This window comes from Bufo bufo, chromosome 6, assembly GCF_905171765.1.
Source record: "Bufo bufo chromosome 6, aBufBuf1.1, whole genome shotgun sequence".
Lineage (NCBI taxonomy): Eukaryota > Metazoa > Chordata > Amphibia > Anura > Bufonidae > Bufo > Bufo bufo.
This window is the reverse complement of record NC_053394.1, coordinates 334,829,055-334,849,124: the sequence shown is the minus strand read 5'-3', so window position 1 is coordinate 334,849,124 and position 20,070 is coordinate 334,829,055. Positions and strand designations below refer to the sequence as shown.

At 45.0% G+C, this 20,070-nt stretch overlaps 1 protein-coding gene across 1 annotated transcript in view; it reads right to left on the bottom strand.

Moving 5' to 3' along the window:
- Positions 1 to 13,344: 13,344 nt before the first annotated feature.
- RALY (RALY heterogeneous nuclear ribonucleoprotein) overlaps positions 13,345 to 20,070 on the bottom strand; it is a 239,627-nt gene continuing 232,901 nt past the window's right edge. The window contains exon 9 of the mRNA XM_040436068.1: positions 13,345 to 13,593. Coding sequence (XP_040292002.1) covers positions 13,585 to 13,593 — 9 coding nt within the window. The 3' untranslated portion in view covers positions 13,345 to 13,584. The remainder of the gene's footprint in view (positions 13,594 to 20,070) is intronic.

Genomic DNA, 20,070 nt, shown 5'->3' with positions numbered 1-20,070 from the left:
TAGCATGTAGTGGAGCTGTGTGTGTACAGGGTGCATGTAGCAGAGCAGGAAGTCTGGCAGGGACTCGGTGACACAGTCTCTGACTCATTAGATTCTTTTAACTAATAAACTCTCAGACGATTCTCTGAGTCCCTGCAATAACTATACATTGTAATTACATCACAGTCTGCTCCACTGCATTCACTGCAGCAGAGCTGTGTTTGCCAGGAGCGAGTCCCTCCAAAGGTGATAGTGTCTGTCTTCTATGGCCCTGGTCCTTCCCTTCCTGCCTGCAAGCTGCACATTGATCTCTAAAAGCAGGCATTAGGGCAAGAAGAAATATACATTACTGTATGATGGCCACAAGACTATTATACTGAGGAGGGGGGCTTCAAAAATTGTTTTCCTGACTCCTTACAGTAGCGTCTCCTTGTGGCCGTCCCATACAGTATAACGTCTCCTTGTGGCCGCCCCATACAGTATAATGTCTCCTTGTGGCTGCCCCCCATACAGTGTAACGTCTCCTTGTGGCTGCCCCATACAGTATAATGTCTCCTTGTGGTGCCCCATACAGTATAATGTCTCCTTGTGGCTGCCCCATACAGTGTAACGTCTCCTTGTGGCCGCCCCATACAGTATAACGTCTCCTTGTGGCTGCCCCCATACAGTGTAACGTCTCCTTGTGGCTGCCCCATACAGTGTAACGTCTCCTTGTGGCCGCCCCCATACAGTGTAACGTCTCCTTGTGGCCGCCCCCATACAGTGTAACGTCTCCTTGTGGCCGCCCCCATACAGTATAACGTCTCCTTGTGGCCGCCCCATGCAGTGTAACGTCTCCTTGTGGCCGCCCCCATACAGTGTAACGTCTCCTTGTGGCCCCCATACAGTATAATAGTGGCTGCCCCCATACAGTATAACGTCTCCTTGTGGCTGCCCCATACAGTATAACATCTCCTTGTGGCTGCCCCATACAGTATAACATCTCCTTGTGGCTGCCCCATACAGTATAACGTCTCCTTGTGGCTGCCCCCATACAGTATAACGTCTCCTTGTGGCTGCCCCCCATACAGTATAACGTCTCCTTGTGGCTGCCCCCCATACAGTATAACGTCTCCTTGTGGCTGCCGACATACAGTATAACGTCTCCTTGTGGCTGCCCCCATACAGTGTAACGTCTCCTTGTGGCTGCCCCCATACAGTGTAACGTCTCCTTGTGGCTGCCCCCATACAGTGTAACGTCTCCTTGTGGCTGCCCCCATACAGTGTAACGTCTCCTTGTGGCTGCCCCCATACAGTGTAACGTCTCCTTGTGGCTGCCCCCATACAGTGTAACGTCTCCTTGGAATGTTATAGTTCTGTTTTTGGGCCTTTTGGTTGGTCAGTGGTCAGAAAATACATGTGTGTGTATTTTATTGTTAAAATTAGTATCGGTAATTGGTATCGGTGAGTACTTAAATAAAAGTATCGGTACTCGTACTCAGTCTTAAAAAAATGGTATCGGGACATCCCTACCTTTAACCGAGCATACCTAGGGTCCTTTGCGTCGGTCCGTACCTTTAAAACTGTGGCTCGATATAAGCCTTCCAGTTTCACCAGACCACTCTGATCGTTCCAGATGGCTTGACCAGAGTCACTGCAGTTTAATTTTAACATCATTATATTGGTTCGTAAATAATCAGTGGACACATGTCCCTGAACGTAACTGGATTCCCTGGTGATAATCATCTGGGAATCTCTTAACATGCAATAAGCCTTCAGGGTGCCTTTTACTGGAATGGGCCTATCAAAATATGTCCTAACCCTTAACCTGTCTAGGCTATCCTTCTCCAGGAAGGTAGCCTTCAGGATGTGCCAACCGCTGTACTCTGCCCCAGTGACATCTTCAGGACTCAGTATTCCCTTCTTAGTGCATAACACCGTGGTAGTGTTAGCTCTCACTTGCTGGTATGGGTGCAAGTGTGGGTCTTTAGATACCCATCTTAAGGATTTGATAGGTGTAGGGTCTGAGTCCTGAAAATGCCTAAATTCCTTGAGACAGAGGGCGTGTAAGTCATGTTGAATGGCAGACACATTCTCCACTGGGGTATAATGCTGAATTACACCGTTGGCAAAACCCTCTCTTTGGAAACCATACAGATACCACTGACCTGAAGTAAAGGCGAAGTTCTCGTATGGTTTCCGGATTTTGCCACCCAAACATTCCACCATTAAAAGGCCGGGTCCATTAAGTGATATGTTTGCCATATCAATGTTAGTCCCCAGGCCCTCCCCTGAATAGGCCGACCCTGCCGTCAACATGCTTACCGCCAGTGTCAAAAGCTGGAGACATATCCCGTTCAGAGAATGCCTAGCTCTTCCCTGGTCAAGTGGTCCCATGGCGTGTCTCCCTCTTGTGTTCTGTAATTAGATGGAGTGTGATCAGTGGAATGGATTTATCATCGACCCACCAAGCCCTATTACCCCTCCCCCCCTTCACCCAACTCAGAACGGTATATGTTATTGAGTTGGGGAAGCTCGGGTGGCTTTGGCTTGGTCGATGTGAATCCACAAGAGTTCCTGCCGTCTGTGTCTCGGACCAGCCTTTGATTGAGGGTTCTTCCCCTCTAAGGAGCTCATAGAGAGGTTTTGCTTTGGCAGCAAAGTCCTCTATGAATTCCCTCATAAAGTTGGCCACCCCCAGGAATTTTCTCAAATCCTGAAGAGTGCCGGGTCTGGGTAACTTCACCATGGCTTCCACACGGGCAGTCATGATTCCTTTGGTTCCAAAGGAAATTTGGACCCCAAGGAAGGTTACCTCCGCTTTGGCCAAATTTGCCTTATGGGGACTCAGCTTGAGTCCTGACTTTGTCAGGAGTCCCAGCAGCTCTTTCAACAGAACCAAATGTTCCTCTATGGTTTCTGTATGCAAGAGCAGGTCATCCACGTATTGTAGAAGGCATTCCGGTCGTGAGAACACTCAGTACGGCCGCCAATGCCTGATGAAAATACGTGGGGCTGCTGTGTAACCCCTGAGGCAGTACAGCAAACATGTACTGTTTGTCCCCCACCGTAAAGGCAAATTTGTACCGGCATGACTCCGTGAGTTCGATGGAGAAGAACCCATTAGCAACATCTAGAGTCGAGAATACGCGGCTTTTGCCGCTTATTCTGGCCATGATGTCCGGAGTCTGGGCCACCACTGGAGCTGACATTGGGGTGTATTTATTGAGGATCCGGAGGTCTATGGTGAGCCTCCATGCACTAGTGTCCTTTTTCTTGACTGGCCATAGGGCATTGTTGCATTTTGAATTACCCTCAATAACCACACCCCTAATCTTCAACTCCTGGACCGTGTCCATAATTGAATGGGTGGCTTCTGGTCGAAATCGGTATTGGTGTTGAGGTGGAGGGTCAGGACCCTGAATGTCCACCTGAACTCCAATCAGTCTGCCACAGTCATTTTTGCTCTGGGCCCACAGTTCGGGATGCTCGTACACAATAGGCTCCAGGTCTAGATTATGTGAGACCTCAGGCCACTTGTGTTCGAGCATGTCAGTAGAATTTTCTACTGCTTGCAAAGGTGGTCCCAGACAATGGCGTTGGATAACAAACACCTTAGCTCGTCTGGGACCCTTCCACACAATGCAATTTGCCAGATCCAGGATCCACCCATTTTGTGTCATTACATCGGTTCCGATAATGTTGTCAGAACCGGGGTAATACCACATGGGGATCCTAAGGGTCATGTAACTGGTGATCTGGACGATTACTTCCTCTATTCTGTGGGCCTTCACTCCCCCTTGTTGGTGATCAAATCCGATCACCACACACTGAGGGCTGTTGGGATGTAAATCATGTTTGACATTGGTAATGGAGATTTCCGCACCAGTGTCAAGCATGATTTCAGTGTCCTGATTCTTTATTTTGGCTTTTATGTGGGGTCTCCCTGAAGAATCCAGTATGATAGGACATACTGGCGCCAGATCTTTAGGGATCCCTGATCTTCAGTCAATTTCCACCAGACTCCCCGTAGGTACCTGTGAGGTACATACTGCCACTTGTGGGTTCTTGCTATGGAACCTTGGTGTGGATTCCGGGGATTCCACACCCGTTACCGAACGCGCTGGAATGTTCACCACAGACACACGTTTTGGTGTCTGGACCTGTGAATGTCCCAGATTTCTCTCAACATATTCCCCCACTGATTTGGCATAATTAGGTTTCATCTTGAAACCGTTATTATTGCCTGTTCTCTCAGAATTAGTCCGGTTATTACGTGACCATTGTGGACAATTCCTCTTTATGTGCCCATATTGCAAACATAGGAAGCATCGAATGCCTCCCATCCTTTCCAATGGCGGGGTTGTGGGGCGAATAGCCGAGTTACCTTTTGTGTGCTGTACCCGTTCATCCTGAGATGAATCGTGTACCGGCGCACGCTCCGTCACTTTGACGGATTTCTTATTGAGCAGTGTATCCTGTCTGCACTGCTCAATAATCATAGCAGCATCCGTGAGGGATGGCTCCCTAGCTGCACTCAACCGGATTGCAGTGTCAAGGTATGGGAATTTTTCCACAAACATACGTATCATACCCTGTGGAATTCCGATACCGTGATCTTTTGTAACCCTTCTGTACATTGCTTCAAACCGACTACACATAGACAGAGGTTCGTCATGTATAGTGGGTTTGAACTTGGACAGGATATCCCAATGGTGGAATCTGAGTCCTTTGAAGTTATCAGGATGACTGGACTTTAGTCTGGTCATTCTGATACAATCAACCCGATTGCATCTGTGTGAATGCTTGGGGGACATTCACACCGATGCATCTGGTTTCAGATGTATGGGGAGGGGGGGGGAATATAATATATATATCTATATATGTGTATGGATGCATGGGGCACATCCATACACATGTATACACCAACATAGGGGACAAACATAAGAATATATATACATACACATCAGGGGGCATAAGGGGCCCAGTTATATACATGTATACATATCCTAATATGTATACACATGTATACAAGGGGCCACTGCCCTATACATATTATAAAGGGGGATCATAGAAATACATATATATAACAAGGGGCCACAGTATATATGTTAAGGGGGCATATATTTCCCACAGGGGCCACCATGAGTCCCTGTGGGCACCCATGGGCAAACGTGCACAGATGCTGGGCACATCTGTGCACATCATCCCAGGATGCGGTAGTAAATGTATGCATATATACCATACATGGCCGCACGTGATTGCATGCATGCATGGGTATATATGCATACGTCTCAACCCTTCCTCAACATTGCCTGTGATGGTGTTTTCACCGAGGGATCCTCCTGCTTGTAGATAGATGTTGCAACAGGCTATGTGCTGCCTCTATTGCAATGTATCTGCAGGGGCCGTGATTATTGTGCAACCTCACTGTTTCACCATGTGAGTCCTTCTTTTATGGGATTTGCACAGATATGAGTGTGACCATATGTATGAGGGAAGTTTTGGCCTTACCCGTATTGTTGTAATGTTGCAGCGGTTGCGGTGCTCCGTAGTACAGGTAAATGGGGACATACCAGGTCCACTCATGGCGTCCTACGAGGGCGGGAGATGGGCTTGATGGGCGGAAGTAGCGCTGTTCCGGCCCGTGTAGATCTTTGGATCCAGGGACAGGTGTCCAGTTTTTGTTGAGAGGGCAATAATCCTTGCGCTGCTGCAGGGGAACTATCTATCCATCCTTTTATCGATTTTTTTATATTAATAAATTCCCTTTTTTAAATATACTACTATTATAACTCAATTCATTTTGTTTATTTCATTCATTTATATCTGCACTGATCCACCTTATTGTGTACACTACGAGCATCCCAGGTAATTGAGTGCCCCCCACCTTTATTTAGCTGTACCATACCAATTATATTCTGCGACATCGGGACGAGTCGCAAGGAGTGAGCACCATACAATTTTTTTCCAAGCAGGTGTAGCCACTTTTCCCTACACATAATATTCTTCTTATGTGTGATAATATTAATCTACAGTCCCCTAAGGGGACAACCAAGTCCTCACTGGTTATTCATGGGCTGTCCGCTATGGCAGAGCTGCTGCCAGTAGTGCTGCCCTGTGGTATTTGGCGTTGCTGGGGAAAAGTAGAGCCAAGCATGCAGGCACAAATTCATAGACCTTTGAGAGTTATAGGCTTCTGAAGAGTTCTGGCGACAAATGTAGGGGCTCTGTGCTTCTGTCTCCTTGTTTTAGCGATCGGTGGGGGTCTGAGCACCTGGACCCCCACCAGTCATAATTCCTGACATGCCACTATAATATTGTAAAAGTTTTTAAAAGGCACAATTTAAAGGAACATTCTGAGCGCAACTGATACACTGGGAAATGTAGCAAATCTACAGTAAGGGAAAAATGGAGCAGTTGTCCGTTGCGGTCAATCACCTTCCAGATGACTTTTTTTTTTTTTTAATCCCTTTTGAAAATGTAAGCAGTGACCCGACTGGTGGTTATATATGACCCTACTTCTCCTTTTCACCAGTGATGATTTGCATATCGGCTCATGTCCGCTAAATCAAAGACGTCGCAAAAAGGAGTGGCCCATCTGTAGACGGCTGTTTCGGGGTCAGCACAGAGCAGGGTAATAGTTGGCTGGATGTTATGCTTTACATACAGCTAAGGGGTAGAGTCTCTCGTTTGGCTGATAAGCCAATTTGCATATTTTTTTTCCCCATGCAACGAGAGCCTGCACCAATTTTGATAACTCCCCCTCAATATGTTAAGTTTGCTTTGTGCAAAACCTGTGTATCATACAAGGTAGCAGATTTATCAAACTGGTCTAAAGCAGAACTGGCTTAGTTGCCAATAGCAACCAATCAGATTCCACCTTTTATTTTGCACAGCTCCTTTTGGAAAATGAAATTTGAAATCTGATTGGTTGCTATGGGACAACTAAGCCAGTTCTACTTTACACCAGTTTGATAAATCTCCCCCAAGGTTTTACTCTTTGGAATTCTTTGAATCCATGTGTCATGCACCGCCCCCTTTGGACGCCACTTGGGATAGCACATTTCCGTGTCGCGTATCTGATATATAAAGCTGAGTGTATGTATGTTCGCTAAAGGAATCCCCACCGTCGCGTTTACAATCACAAAATTTTGCACAGCCGCCTCCTGTAACTCGGGGAACGTCATATTAGGGTTGTTGCGGGTATCGAAATTTCGATACCCAATCGATACTTTTGTCCCGGTATCAATACGATACCGGGATTTCCGTTTTTTCGATACTGGGCTGCGCTTCTGCGCAGTCTAGTATCTCTGAACATGAGCGCGCTGCTATCGGCGCGCTCATGTTCTCTCTCAGCAGCACGGGGAGAAGGAAGCTGTCCTCCCTCCCCCTGTGCTGCTGCCGCTGCCACCAATGAGAAGAGAGGGGCGGAGGAGGGGCGGCAATGAGAAGAGAGGGGCGGAGGAGGGGCGGCAATGAGAAGAGAGGGGGTGGAGGAGGGGCGGCAATGAGAAGAGAGGGGCGGAGGAGGGGCGGGCGCACTGCGCCACCAATGATAGGATTACTATCGGAGCGATGGGAGGAGACATCAGCTTCACTAGTGGGCGTTCCTTTTCCCTGCGCTGCGATTGGACAGCGCTACAGCCAGGGAGAAGGAACGCCCACTAGTGAAGCTGATGTCTCCTCCCATCGCTCCGATAGTAATCAGCAGCATGTGGAGCAGGAGAGGAGACAGTAATGGGGCACTGCGGGCGAACGGAGCGGCGCCCAGGACTAAATGGTGAGTGCTGAGACATCGCTGGGCGCCGCTCTGTGTGGCCTAATAGTGAAAGTCTGGACTCATATACCGTAGTCAGTCTTTAACACATACAGGAGGCGGGTGCCGGCAGCAGAATCGCATTGCCGGCACCCTGCCCCTGACAGGGAGCTGCGATCAGCGGCAGTTAACTGCCGCTGATCTGCTAGTACCCGCCTCCTGTATAAAGGGGTAAAATCATTGGTGGTGCAGTGTGCCCCCCCCCCTCAATCCCCCCATCCCATTAAAATCATTGGTGGCACAGTGCGCCGGCCCCTCTCAACCCTCCAGTATTAAAATCATTGGTGGCAGTGGCCACAGGGACCTCTCCACTCCCCCTCATTGGTGGTGCAGTGGCAGCTTCTGATCGGAGCCCCAGCTGTGTAAGCCTGGGGCTCCGATCGGTTACCATGGCAGCCAGGAAGCCCTGGTTGCCATGGTAACATCCCTGATGCTGTGTGCACAAAGCACAGAGCAGCAGGGACAGTGTGGAGTCCTATTCACCCTGATAGAGATCTATCAGGGTGAATAGGAAAAGGGATGAAAGATCCCAGGTTCTAGCCCCTAAGGGGGGAAATAGTTATTAAATAAAAAGTGAAAAAAAAAAAACCACTAAAATATGAAGTATAAATCACCCCCCTTTTCCCAATTTCACATATAAAATATATAAATAAACATATTACATCGCCACGTCAGAAAAGTCCAAACTATTAAAATATTAAAAAAAAATCTAGGTGGTGAATGCCGGAACAGAAAAAATAAAATAAAAACTGCGCGATTCGCCATTTTTAAAAATGAGGAATGCACGTGGCTTTTTTTGTTTATTTTTTTCGCGTGGTATCGAATGGTATCGAGTATCGCACTACTTTTTCATGGTATCGAAACCGAATCAAAAATTTGGTATCGCAACAACTCTACGTCATATACTATGTTTTGAGTGGAGATTTTCACCCCGCGCTTTCCAATTATTTGCCGAAAAATCTGCTTAGTAACCTAACCGCCAAACTCCAGGAGCCATTGTCTGTTGGCTGTTGTGGCAGTAAGCCTGGATATTCATAAGGTTGCATATAGCAACCAATCACAGCTCAACTTCTATTTTGCTACAGGTCATTAATATGAGCTCTGATTGGTTGCTATAGGCAACGAAGGACATTCTTAGTATAAGACAGCTTATGTGTAAGTTAATATGTATTCGATTGCGATGCTTAGCCAGTGTTGTTGTAGAGGCTGATGTAACTCATATGACCTTAAGTATATACTAATTCTGTGGGGTTTTATATACTGTCAATTAAAGACAATAATGCCCCATAAGAAAAGGAATTCGATTGGACGATTGTCATGAGATTCTAAGAGAAAAGCCATATAAGGGGGTGGGTTATTATGGAAATCATTGTTAACGAGACTGGGTACTGTGGAGATCACTGTTAAAAAGGGCGGGTGCTGTTGATGTTACTGTTAAGGGGGCAGGGGACTGTGGAGGCCACTGTTCAAGGGACAGCTCCTGTGGAAGTCAGTATTAAGGGAGCGGGGTACTGTGGAGGTCACTTTCAAGGGAGTGGGGTATTATGGAGGTCACTGTTAAGGGAGCGGGGTACTGTGGCAGTCACTGCTAAAGGGGCGGGCGCTGTGGAGGTCTCTGTTAAGGGGGCAGGGAACGGTGGTTGTCACAGTTAAGGGGACAGTCTGCTATGGAGGTCAGTGTTAAGGGGCGGGGTGCTGTAGAGGTAATTGTTAAAGGGGCGGGCCCCTGTGGAGGTCACTGTCAGGGGGTGGGGTGCTGTGGAACTCACTGTTAAAGGGGCGGGCTGGTGTGAAGGTCCCATTTTAAGGAGGCAGGGAACTTTTGGCGGGGTAAGTGTTAAGGGGTGGGGGGCTGTGGCGTTCACTGTTAAGGGGAGATTTAATCTTTGGGGGGAAAAAAACACTTACAGTGACTGAGGCTTTGCGTTATCAGTTTTTCTGTTGGAATAATGAGCCCCCAGACTTTTATTTTCCAGGATCCTTTATTTACAGCATCAGATAGCACAGATTTTACACGCTTTCCATAGGTAGACACAATAAAGTTTTTACACACAAGTATATACTGCAGATCAGTGTGATCCTATCCTTCTCCACCCGAGTTTGGTGATCACCATCAGCTTTTCATTGTTATCACTATGCACTCACTTCCAACGTCACAAGAAAGACCCAGATTGTAACAGTACATTTATCCGTATTGAAATAAGGTATTTAAAAAAAGTTAGAAAACATTTTTTTTATCTTTATCTGTAATTACATCCCTTATATTTACATACAGCAGTTCATTTCTGCACTCGTGTAAGTAAGTGACACTGTGTGACTTCCGCGTGACCAGTGCAAAATGAAGACACCACGACACAAACCTGCTTATTCTAAACCTCCCAAATCGGATGTGCGAAAATGGCTCAAAGACCAGTGCAGGGCAATTCTGGATAGGTGTGCTGAACGATGGGCGAAATTTACTATGACCAGTGCATCAGTTTTCCAGCATAACAAGGTTACATACTTTCATTTTTGCGCTGAAATTTTTACATTTTCTGTCATTGCACGTTTTAAAAAGTGGTCAGGGCTTAGAAAAGGGGAGTGGCTTCTTCTGCTCAACAGATTTTTCACAATTTACGCACAAAATAGCTGAAATCTACACCAGCTAACGTAGGTTTCAGTTGGTGGCACACGTCAGTGTTCCACATACGTGTTTTCCACAGACCGCACATGTACACACTAATTTTAATGTGTGCATTCAAACATCAGTGTTTAAGCACAGATGCATGCAGTATTTTGTCCGTGTTTACAGATCCATCATGCCCATTATAGTCTATGGGTATGTGAAAAACACGGATGCCATCTGCTTTTCATCCGTGTTTCACTGATCATAAGGAAGAGATGGTTTGAAAATTATTTTTTTTAGCTGCACATTGTCCGTGAAACACTGAGGACACAGGGTCCACACGCGGATCCATTACGGACATCTTTACGGAGGCATCACTGACCACCTTTTCATGGATTTGAGCACGGACTTGCGTATGAGGCTTAAGTGCGAACATACCCTTTTACTTCTAAAATGCATCCAGAAAAAATGCATTGAAAACAGCATTCAAATCTTAAAAACTACATGTGCTTTTAAGTGCTGTTTTTGATGCAGTTCTGACCGCATAGTAACTACACCACACAGCGGCCATAGTGTATTGAACTGCCAAAACCACAGTGATTTCTTGGCAAGTACAGGTGAAGTATGTAGTTTGCTTGTATTCTCTACTGGCCGCAGCTACTCTATGGAGCCCTGGCCTTAAAAAGTAACTCATTTTTTTTTATGAATAGTACAAGTGAATATAAGAAACTTTTAATATATCTTATCAGAAAGATGCTTCTTTCTCCTCTTGTTAGGCTCCTCTCCTGCTCCCGCTTTCTCTTCTTTAACTCTCAATTTACTGCTCATATCAAACTTTGGTGAAGATGGGACGTCTGCACACTGAAGGACCAGATAACATAGATCTGAGGGGAGGGGGGGGGGGGAGCTGCTGCAAACAGGCAGAGGCAGAGAGACTCACACACAGACTGCAGCTTGATCGTAAGTGATTTACTGTCTTATTCATTTTTGTAATGTCTTCCAGGGGCGTAGCTAACGGCTCATGGGCCCTGGTGCAAGAGTTCAGCTTGGGCCCCCCTTCTCTCAGTGCGTTGTGTGTCTTCTTATGTGGCACAAGGGTCTTTGGGCCCCCTCAGGCTCCTGGGCCTGGTAGCGACTGCTACCTCTGCACCCCCTATAGCTATGTCCATGATGTCTTCCATTACTGCTGCTGCTTCTGAGAGTGTGTTAGAGAGAAAATGAGCAGTATCGCATTATTCATGTCCTGTGTATGGGCAGAGATTCCAGTCTCTGGCCATTAGCTAATAGAAAATAGAATTACAGATGGCAGAGGGAAAAACTGCTGAAAAAGGCCAGATGCAAATCATATAATGTCCAGAACAAGTGTTATCCTTCATGTGCACCCACAAGGCAGCCTTTTCTGAAAAATTTTCTGAAATGACAGTTACACTATTAAGTCATCTGCCCAGTGTCTAAGGCAGGGTTCAGCAACCTCTGGTACTCCAGCTGTTGTGCAACTACAACTCCCAGCATGCTCTATTCACTCCTGTTGGAGTTCTGAGGAGCAGCTGAGCAAATGTGCATGCGGGGAGTTGTAGTTTCAAAGCATCTGGAATGCCATAGGGCTGCTGACCCACTGGTCTGAGTATGTTCACACAATGCCGTTTTGATGCAGTTTTTGCAGGTGAAACATGTTAAATGTGTTTCATCTGTGAAAATAGACCCTACAGGGAGATTTCCAGGTGGGCCGATGCCCAGGGGCCTGCCCGAGCCCTCCTCATGCCTGCCAGCTGGGTATATAATGATCTGATGCACATAGGTCCCCTCCTGAATTCAACTATATCACCATCCTCTGGACAGTGATAAAGACTGCAACAGGGACAGGAGTATTTTGTGCTGTACTGTGGTATTTTGTGCTGTACTGTGGTATTTTGTTCTGTACTAAGATATTGCTGGCCCCGCCTTTTTCTGTTGCCCTATCTTCTGTAATTTTGGACCCACCTACAACATGGGGCCACTTTTAGGCTTTTTTCCAGGGCCTTGTTCTCAACAGACAGCACACAGGTCTCTTGAACTGTATATGTGTGTTCAGATGTCTACATTCTTCTGCAACCATTAGTCCACATGAATAACAAGAGGGTATCTACTGCTTTGGTCCATTTTGTGGACAGAATGTGACCATTCTCTTCAGTGGGTCAGTGAAAACCACTGTGAAAAAACACAGACACTTCCGGAACTCAGACCTTTGCGGATGCAAAACTCAGATGCCAAATGATCCAGAAAACAGACACAGATGTATTAACCCTAAAGTTATCACCACCCAGCTCTCCATCTGTCACACCGGTAGAGTTAAAGCTACCCTCTGGTTCAAGAAAAAAAATTCACATTTGCTGAGGAATGAACAGAACATTTACCTGGTGAACTCAGTTTTATGTTTTTAGTTGTGATGATGCTGGTAATTTTCAGGCTCCTCTTTTGGCATCCAAGATGGCCTCACCATTTCTCAGACTGATGCACATTATGCATGGGTAGTGCAAGACATCTCCTACTTGTCCAACCCTGCTCTTGGATTGGCCAGCAATGTTCATGTGAGCAGTTCTGGCCAATCCACGGGAATCGGGGAATGTCTTGGGATACCATATGCACAGTATGCCCGAGAAGTGGTGCATCCATCTTTGATGACAGAAGAGGAGCCTGGAAATTGATGGATCTGCATAAAAAAATGAAAAGGAGGTTACTAGGTAAGTGTTCTGTTTTTTCCTCAGTTAATAGGAATCTTTTTTTCTTGAACTGGAGGGTCTCATTAATGATCATTTAACCTGGTTACCAGATTTCAGAACCATCTTCTACATATTAACAGCCCTGCATCTCAGTATCCTGGCGAAGACAGAGTGGCTTGTTGGAGCACCCAGCATCGATGCCCCACTTGTACCCCTAGCTACATGCCTGGTGTAAAGAGCATTAAGAGTCTGTTTGGTCATCATGAAACATATGAGAACGTATATTTGAAGGTTCGGCCTCTGGTTCTCCATCGGTGCAGGTAAGGGTGTGTGCTTCCTTCACCGAACTGGTCACTGCTGTCTCATATTATAAAATGATAAATAATACTTCATGTTTTTACATCTTCAGAAAATCCGGCCAACACTCTGGTTTCTCCAGGAGGCAGAATATAGGAGTCCATATACAGAACCATAGCCGTTCCTCCTCAAAGATCAAAAGTAGTCTAGTGCAGCTGCAAGGACAAACAGAACTCACTTACCACATAATCATACAAGCTGGGATGCAGTCATGCTTTAATTGGTTTTCATTCAGTTGTAAATTACTTAACTTGCATAAGAAGATCGAAAGCATGGCAACAGTATTTTATTTCTGGTTCCAAGGCTGCCCGTACACAATGCGGGATCCATATGCGGCACACCACTAATTGCCGCCTGGCACCTGTACATTCTGTTTGTTTCAAATAGTATTCACAAGCACAGACTGGAAAGTACAGGTGTGGATCCTGCTGCCGGGTCTACATCTTGTATGGGCAGCCATGTAGATTTTGTTGCAGGTTTGCCCTAGATTTCAATCCTTGCATTGTTTAGGGAGGGGGGGGGGGGTACTATCTCTCCTTGGGGAGAGCACCTTAACTGGCACAAGGAGACTTACAGGCCATACATGCTCCTCTGGAATTCTGGGTAGAAAGAGCTTTTACCAAGCTCTTCCTCTAATGCCACCCGATATATGGCCTTACACCTGGAGGCATTAGAGGCAGAGCTTGCTAAGAGCTCATTTGCATCCCTTTCTTTCTAGAATCCTTGCATTGCAGAAAGAATTGAAATGCTAAAGATGTCAAAATCCACAGCAGAGGTCAATTTATGTGTGCAGATGAGCTCTTTAAAATCTCATCTAATTAGCTGGTATTATATTACACTGCACCTTAGGGTGCCTTCACATGCAGCAGATATTGTTGCATTAAATGGCTGGGACTGAAAATCAGTTCCATTCACCTGAATGAGGTTTGCAAAAATCAATGTGCTTGCCAGTAGAACAATCCCATGCAGATGAACTCACAACCTAGTGGGTTTCTTCGGAATGCTGAAACCGATTTTCACAACACAAGTGTCATAATAATTAGCAGGATTAAGCCTTCCAGGTAGTATGCCTAGTTAATAGAGTTGATGCTGCTGACAGGTTCTCTTTAAGATCTCCATTCAAGTGATGAAATTGACTTGTTTGACATTAACCCCTTTGCTATCAGCACCGTACATGCGCCGTACTGTGCTGGAGTGAAGTCCAAATATGGCGCCAGCTCGCGTGTGCAGCAGACATCATGGCCGGTCTCCATTGTTTTAAACAGAAGAGACCCGCAGCTAATGACTTTATTGCCGGTCGTGGTCATAAAAGCCTTTAGATGCCATGATCAAGTGAGATCACAGAATCTAAAGGGTGAAAAACCCAGAAGATTCTGGGCTTCTTACCGGCACCCTCTGCGGCCGAAGAGGATGTCGGTAATTGATTTCAATTTATTCATTTATTTTTACACTATTTAGACATACAAATCTATACATATTTGGTATCGTTATAATTGTGTTGACCCATAGAATGATGGGGCACATAGAACTTTTGTCGCAAACCGAATGCCATGGGAACAAAACTTGTAAAACTGTAGAGGAATTTTGTGTTTTTTTTCGAATTCCACCCCATTTGGATTTTTACGTTGTATGCCATATTAAATGGTGGCATTAGAAAGTACAACTTGTCCTGCAAAAAATAAGCCTTCATACAGCTATGTGAACGGAAAAATAAAAAAGTTATGGCTCAATGAAGATAGGGAAGAAAAATGAAAACACAAAAACAAAAAACCTCTGGTATCCTAAGAGTTAAGAGAACTATATATGATTTTGGATATTATCCAGAAATTTAGCGATAGAGTAAAAAATTTTCCTTATCGCAGCTGTGAAGTAGGATTACTCTCATGGTTTTAACCTGTTCCGGACACATGACGTACCGGTTCAGCATGTTGTCCCTGTACTTAAGGACACATGATGTACCGGTACGTCATGTATAGTTTCGATTGGGGCCTCGTGCTGCACATGGCCCTAGTCAAGAAACCTAGTGTCAGGCATTACTGGAGTGGGAATGTCCTCTACCAGACCCCACTTTACAGTACGGCCATGACACGCTCCCGGTTTGAGGCCATCCGGAAATGCCTGCATTATTCAGATAATGCAGCATGTCCCCCCCCCCCCCCCCAAGGTGATCCTGCCAATGACCGCCTGTACAAAATACCAAATTTGTACAGGCCTATGTACCTGGAAGGGAGGTTGATGAGTCTCTCATTGCATTCAAGGGGAGACTCCTTTTCCGGCAGTATGTTCCCTCTAAGCGGGCGAGGTATGGCGTGAAGCTGTACAAACTTTGTGAGAGTACCTCAGGGTACACTTACAAGTTTTGTGTGTACGAGGGTCGAGATTCCCGTATTCAACCCCCAGAATGTCCCCCCACTCTGGGTGTTAGTGGGAAACTTGTGTGGGACCTTATGCACCCACTGCTAGGTAAGGGTTACCACCTGTACGTGGATAACTTTTATACTAGTATCCCCTTGTTCCAGTCCCTCGCCGCCAGATCCACGTCCGCTTGTGGGACCGTGCGGAAAAATAAACATGGCCTCCCTACCAGGTACCTATCCCCAGGGGTGAGACCCGTGCCCTTACCAGTGGAAACCTGTTGCTGGTCAGATATAAGGACAAGAGGGATGTCCTTGTACTGTTTACAATTCATGGTAACGGCATCACCCCTGTCCCTGTGCGAGGTACTGTGGCAACAGTCCTCAAGCCCGATTGTATCGACGACTACAATCGGTATATTGGAGAAGTTGATCTATCTGATCAAGTCCTCAAGCCATAAAACGCCATGCGCAAAACCCGGGCATGGTACAAAAAAAAGTTGCGGTCTACTTGGTGCAGGTTGCCTTGTACAACTCTTTTGTGCTGTCCCGGTGCGCTGGCAACACAGGGACATTCCTCCATTTCTATGAGGCAGTTCTCAAGGCCCTGATCTTTTCGGACCGGGAAAGAGCAGGCCGGAGTACCTCGGGAACTGTAGGCGCCCGGATCGTCCCTGGCCAACACTTTCCAGGTGTGGTCCCCCATACTGGAAAGAAGGGACGGACACAAAAAAGGTGCAGAGTGTGTCACAGGAGGGGGATACGGAAGGACACCACTACTCACTGTGACACGTGCCCCGATCATCCGGGCCACTACATTATTGGTTGATTCAGGGAGTACCACACTTCCATGGAGTACTAAATTTATATCCCAATTTAGCCACTGACAATTGGATAAAAAACTGGTTCTCAGACTTGAGACACTAAAACATATTATTAAAAATATTATTTAGTAAAACTAAAATAAATAAAAAAGTTGACATATTAGGTATCGCCGCGTCCATAAGAATCTGCTCTATAAAAATACCCCCCACCTAACCCCTCACTTGAACACGGTAAAAAAATGAAAACGGTGCAAAAAAAGGTGTTTTTTTTTGTCACTTTACATCACAAAAATTGTAATAGCAAGCGATCAAAAAGTCATATGCCCCCCAAAATTGTGCCAATAAAACCGCCCTCTCATCGCGCAAAAAATGAGCCCCTACTTAAAATAATCGGCTAAAAAATACAACTCCCTATGGAGATGCTAAAATGTATTTTTTTGTTTATAAAAAGATAATATAGTGTAAAACATAAATAAATTAAAAAAATATAGACATATTAGGTATTGCCACGTCCGTAAGAATCTGCTCTATAAAAATACCCCCCACCTAACACCTCAGATGAACACGGTAAAAAAATTAAAATTAAAAAAGGTGCAAAAAAGGTATTTTTTTTGTCACCTTACATCACAAAAATTGTAATAGCAAGCGATCAAAACGTCATATGACCCCCAAAATAGTGCCAATAAAACTGTCCTCTCATCCCGCAAAAAATGAGCCCCTACCTAAAATAATCGGCTAAAAACGAAAAAAATAAATGACTCAGACTATGGAGATGCTAAAATGTTTTTTATTTTTTTTGGTTTATAAAAAGATAATATAGTGTAAAACATAAATAAATTTTAAAAAAGTAGACATATTAGGTATTGCCGTGTCCATAAGAATCTGCTTTATAAAAATACTCCCCCTAACCTTTCAGATGAACACTGTAAAAAAAATAAAAATTTTTTTTTAATTTTAATCAGTTTTTTTTTTCCAATAACAAAGCAAGGATTAACAGCCAAACAAAACTTAATATTTATTACCCTCATCCTGCAGTTTACAGAAACACCCCATATGTGGTTGTAAACTGCTGTATGACCAAACGGCAGGGCGCAGAAGGAAAGGAACGCCGTATGGTTTCTAGAAGGCAGATTTTGATGGCCTTTTTTATGGCCCATTTGAAGCCCCCCTGATGCACCCCTAGAGTAAAAACTCCATAAAAGCGACCCCATCTAAGAAACTACACCCCTCAAGGTATTCAAAACTGATTTTACAAACGTCGTTAACCCTTTAGGTGTTCCACAAGAGTTATTGGCAAATGGAGATGAAATTTCCGAATTTCTATTTCTGGTAACCTTGCCTCACAAAAATGTAATATAGATAAACCAAAAATCATATGTACTCTAAAAATAGTCCCAACAAAACTGCCACCTTATCCTGTAGTTTCCAAAATGGGGTCACTTTCATGGAGTTTCTACTCTAGATGTGCATTAGCGAGGCTTCAAATGGGACATGGTGTAAATAAACCAGTCCAGCAAAATCTACCTTCCAAAACCCATACGACGCACCTTTCCCTCTACGCCCTACTGTGTGCCCGTACAGTAGTTTACGGCCACATATGGGGTGTTTCTGCAAACTACAGAATCGGGGCAATAAATATAGCAATTTGTTTGGCTGTTAACCCTTTCTTTGTTACTGGAAAAAATGGATTAAAATGAAATTTGAGAATTAAAATTTTTGGGCAAATTTTCCATCTCATCTTATCACCACTTAAAGTGACACTGGTCAGATTTGCAAAAAAATGGCCTGGTCCTTAAGGTGAAATAAGGCTGTGTCCTTAAGGAGTTAATGACTTTTGGGGGCCATACCTTGTTAGTGGAGAGATGAGTTTTTATAGTGGCTATTGTCCTGTAAGACAAAGATGTGAAATCAGTGACGCTGAGCTCCTGTAATTCATTATCAGCCATCGTCTATCTCGCAGATAATGGCCATTCTGGGACAAGGCAAATGAAGATTAGGCCTCTTGCACAATAACGTATTTTCTTTCCGTGTCCGTTCCGTTTTTTTTGTGGACCATATACGGAACCATTCATTTCAATGGGTCCGCAAAAACAACCTGGAAGATACACCGTCTGCATTCCGTTTCTCTAATTCCGTGTTTCCGTTCCGCAAAAAATAGAACATGTCCTATTATTGTCCGCATCGCGGACAAGGATAGTACTGTTCTATTAGGGGCCAGCTGTTCCGTTCCGCAAAATACGGAATGCACACAGATGGCATCCGTATTTTTTGCGGATCCTTTTTTTGCAGACCGCAAAATACATACGGTCGTGTGCAAAAGGCCTTAGGCCCCTTGCAGACGAGCGTGACCGGATTCGGTACGGATGCATTGCATCTGCGATCAGGGAAAATCGTGCGAGTAGGTACGCAATTTCAGTCAGTTTTGACTACGATTGCGTTCGAATGTTCAGTTTTTATCATGCGGGTGCAATGCGGTACCCAAACCCGGACTTCTTCACTGAAGTTCGAGTTTGGGATCGGTGTTCTGTATATTTTATTATTTTCCATTATTACATGGTTATAATTGAAAATAATAGCATTCTTTAATTCAGAATGCTAAGTAAAAGGTCCATTGTGGGGTGCGCGGTGACGTCAGCGCAGGTCCTTTTACAGCCAGGTCCTGCAAGAAGAAGAAGAAGAAGAAAGAAGACGAGCCCGGCAGCGCGATCAAGTGGATGAGGTGAGTTACAATTTATTTTATTTTTTTAACCCCACAAAGGACCTTTTACTTAGCATTCTGAATTAAAGAATGCTTTTATTTTCCATTCTAACCATGTTATAATGGAAAATAATAAAATAAATGGGGTCCCGAGTAACTCATCCCTCGTCTCCTTAGCAACCATGGGTGAAATCGCATTGCATCCGCACTTGCTTGCGATTTTTACGCATCCCCATTAATTTCTATGGGACCTGCGTTGCGTGAAAGTGATGCGTGAAAATCATCGCTCATCTGAACAGCCCCATTGAAGTGAATGGGTCCGGATTCAGTGCGGGTGCAATGCGTTCACCTCACGCATTGCACCCGTGCGGAATTCTCGCCCATGTGAAAGGGGCCTTAAAGTGAGATTTTAGCCTCAGAACTTTAATGACGATTGGTTAACTAAATGAGTTTTACTTTGTGAAGGACAGGCTAGATAATAATCACCCCTGCGCTGCCAACAGATTACTACAGTCGTAGCCAAAAATTTTGAGAATGACATAAATTTGCAGCTTCAGTGTTTTTCAATCTTTTTGTCAGATATTTCTATAGTATACTGAAATACAATTATAAGTCTTCCATAAGTTTTTACATCAAGTTTATGCAAAGACTCAATATTTCCAGTGCTGACCCTTCTTTTTCAAGACTTCTGGCCCTGGTATGCCATCAGCTTCTGGGCCAAATCCTGACTGATGGCAACTCATTCTTACCTAATCG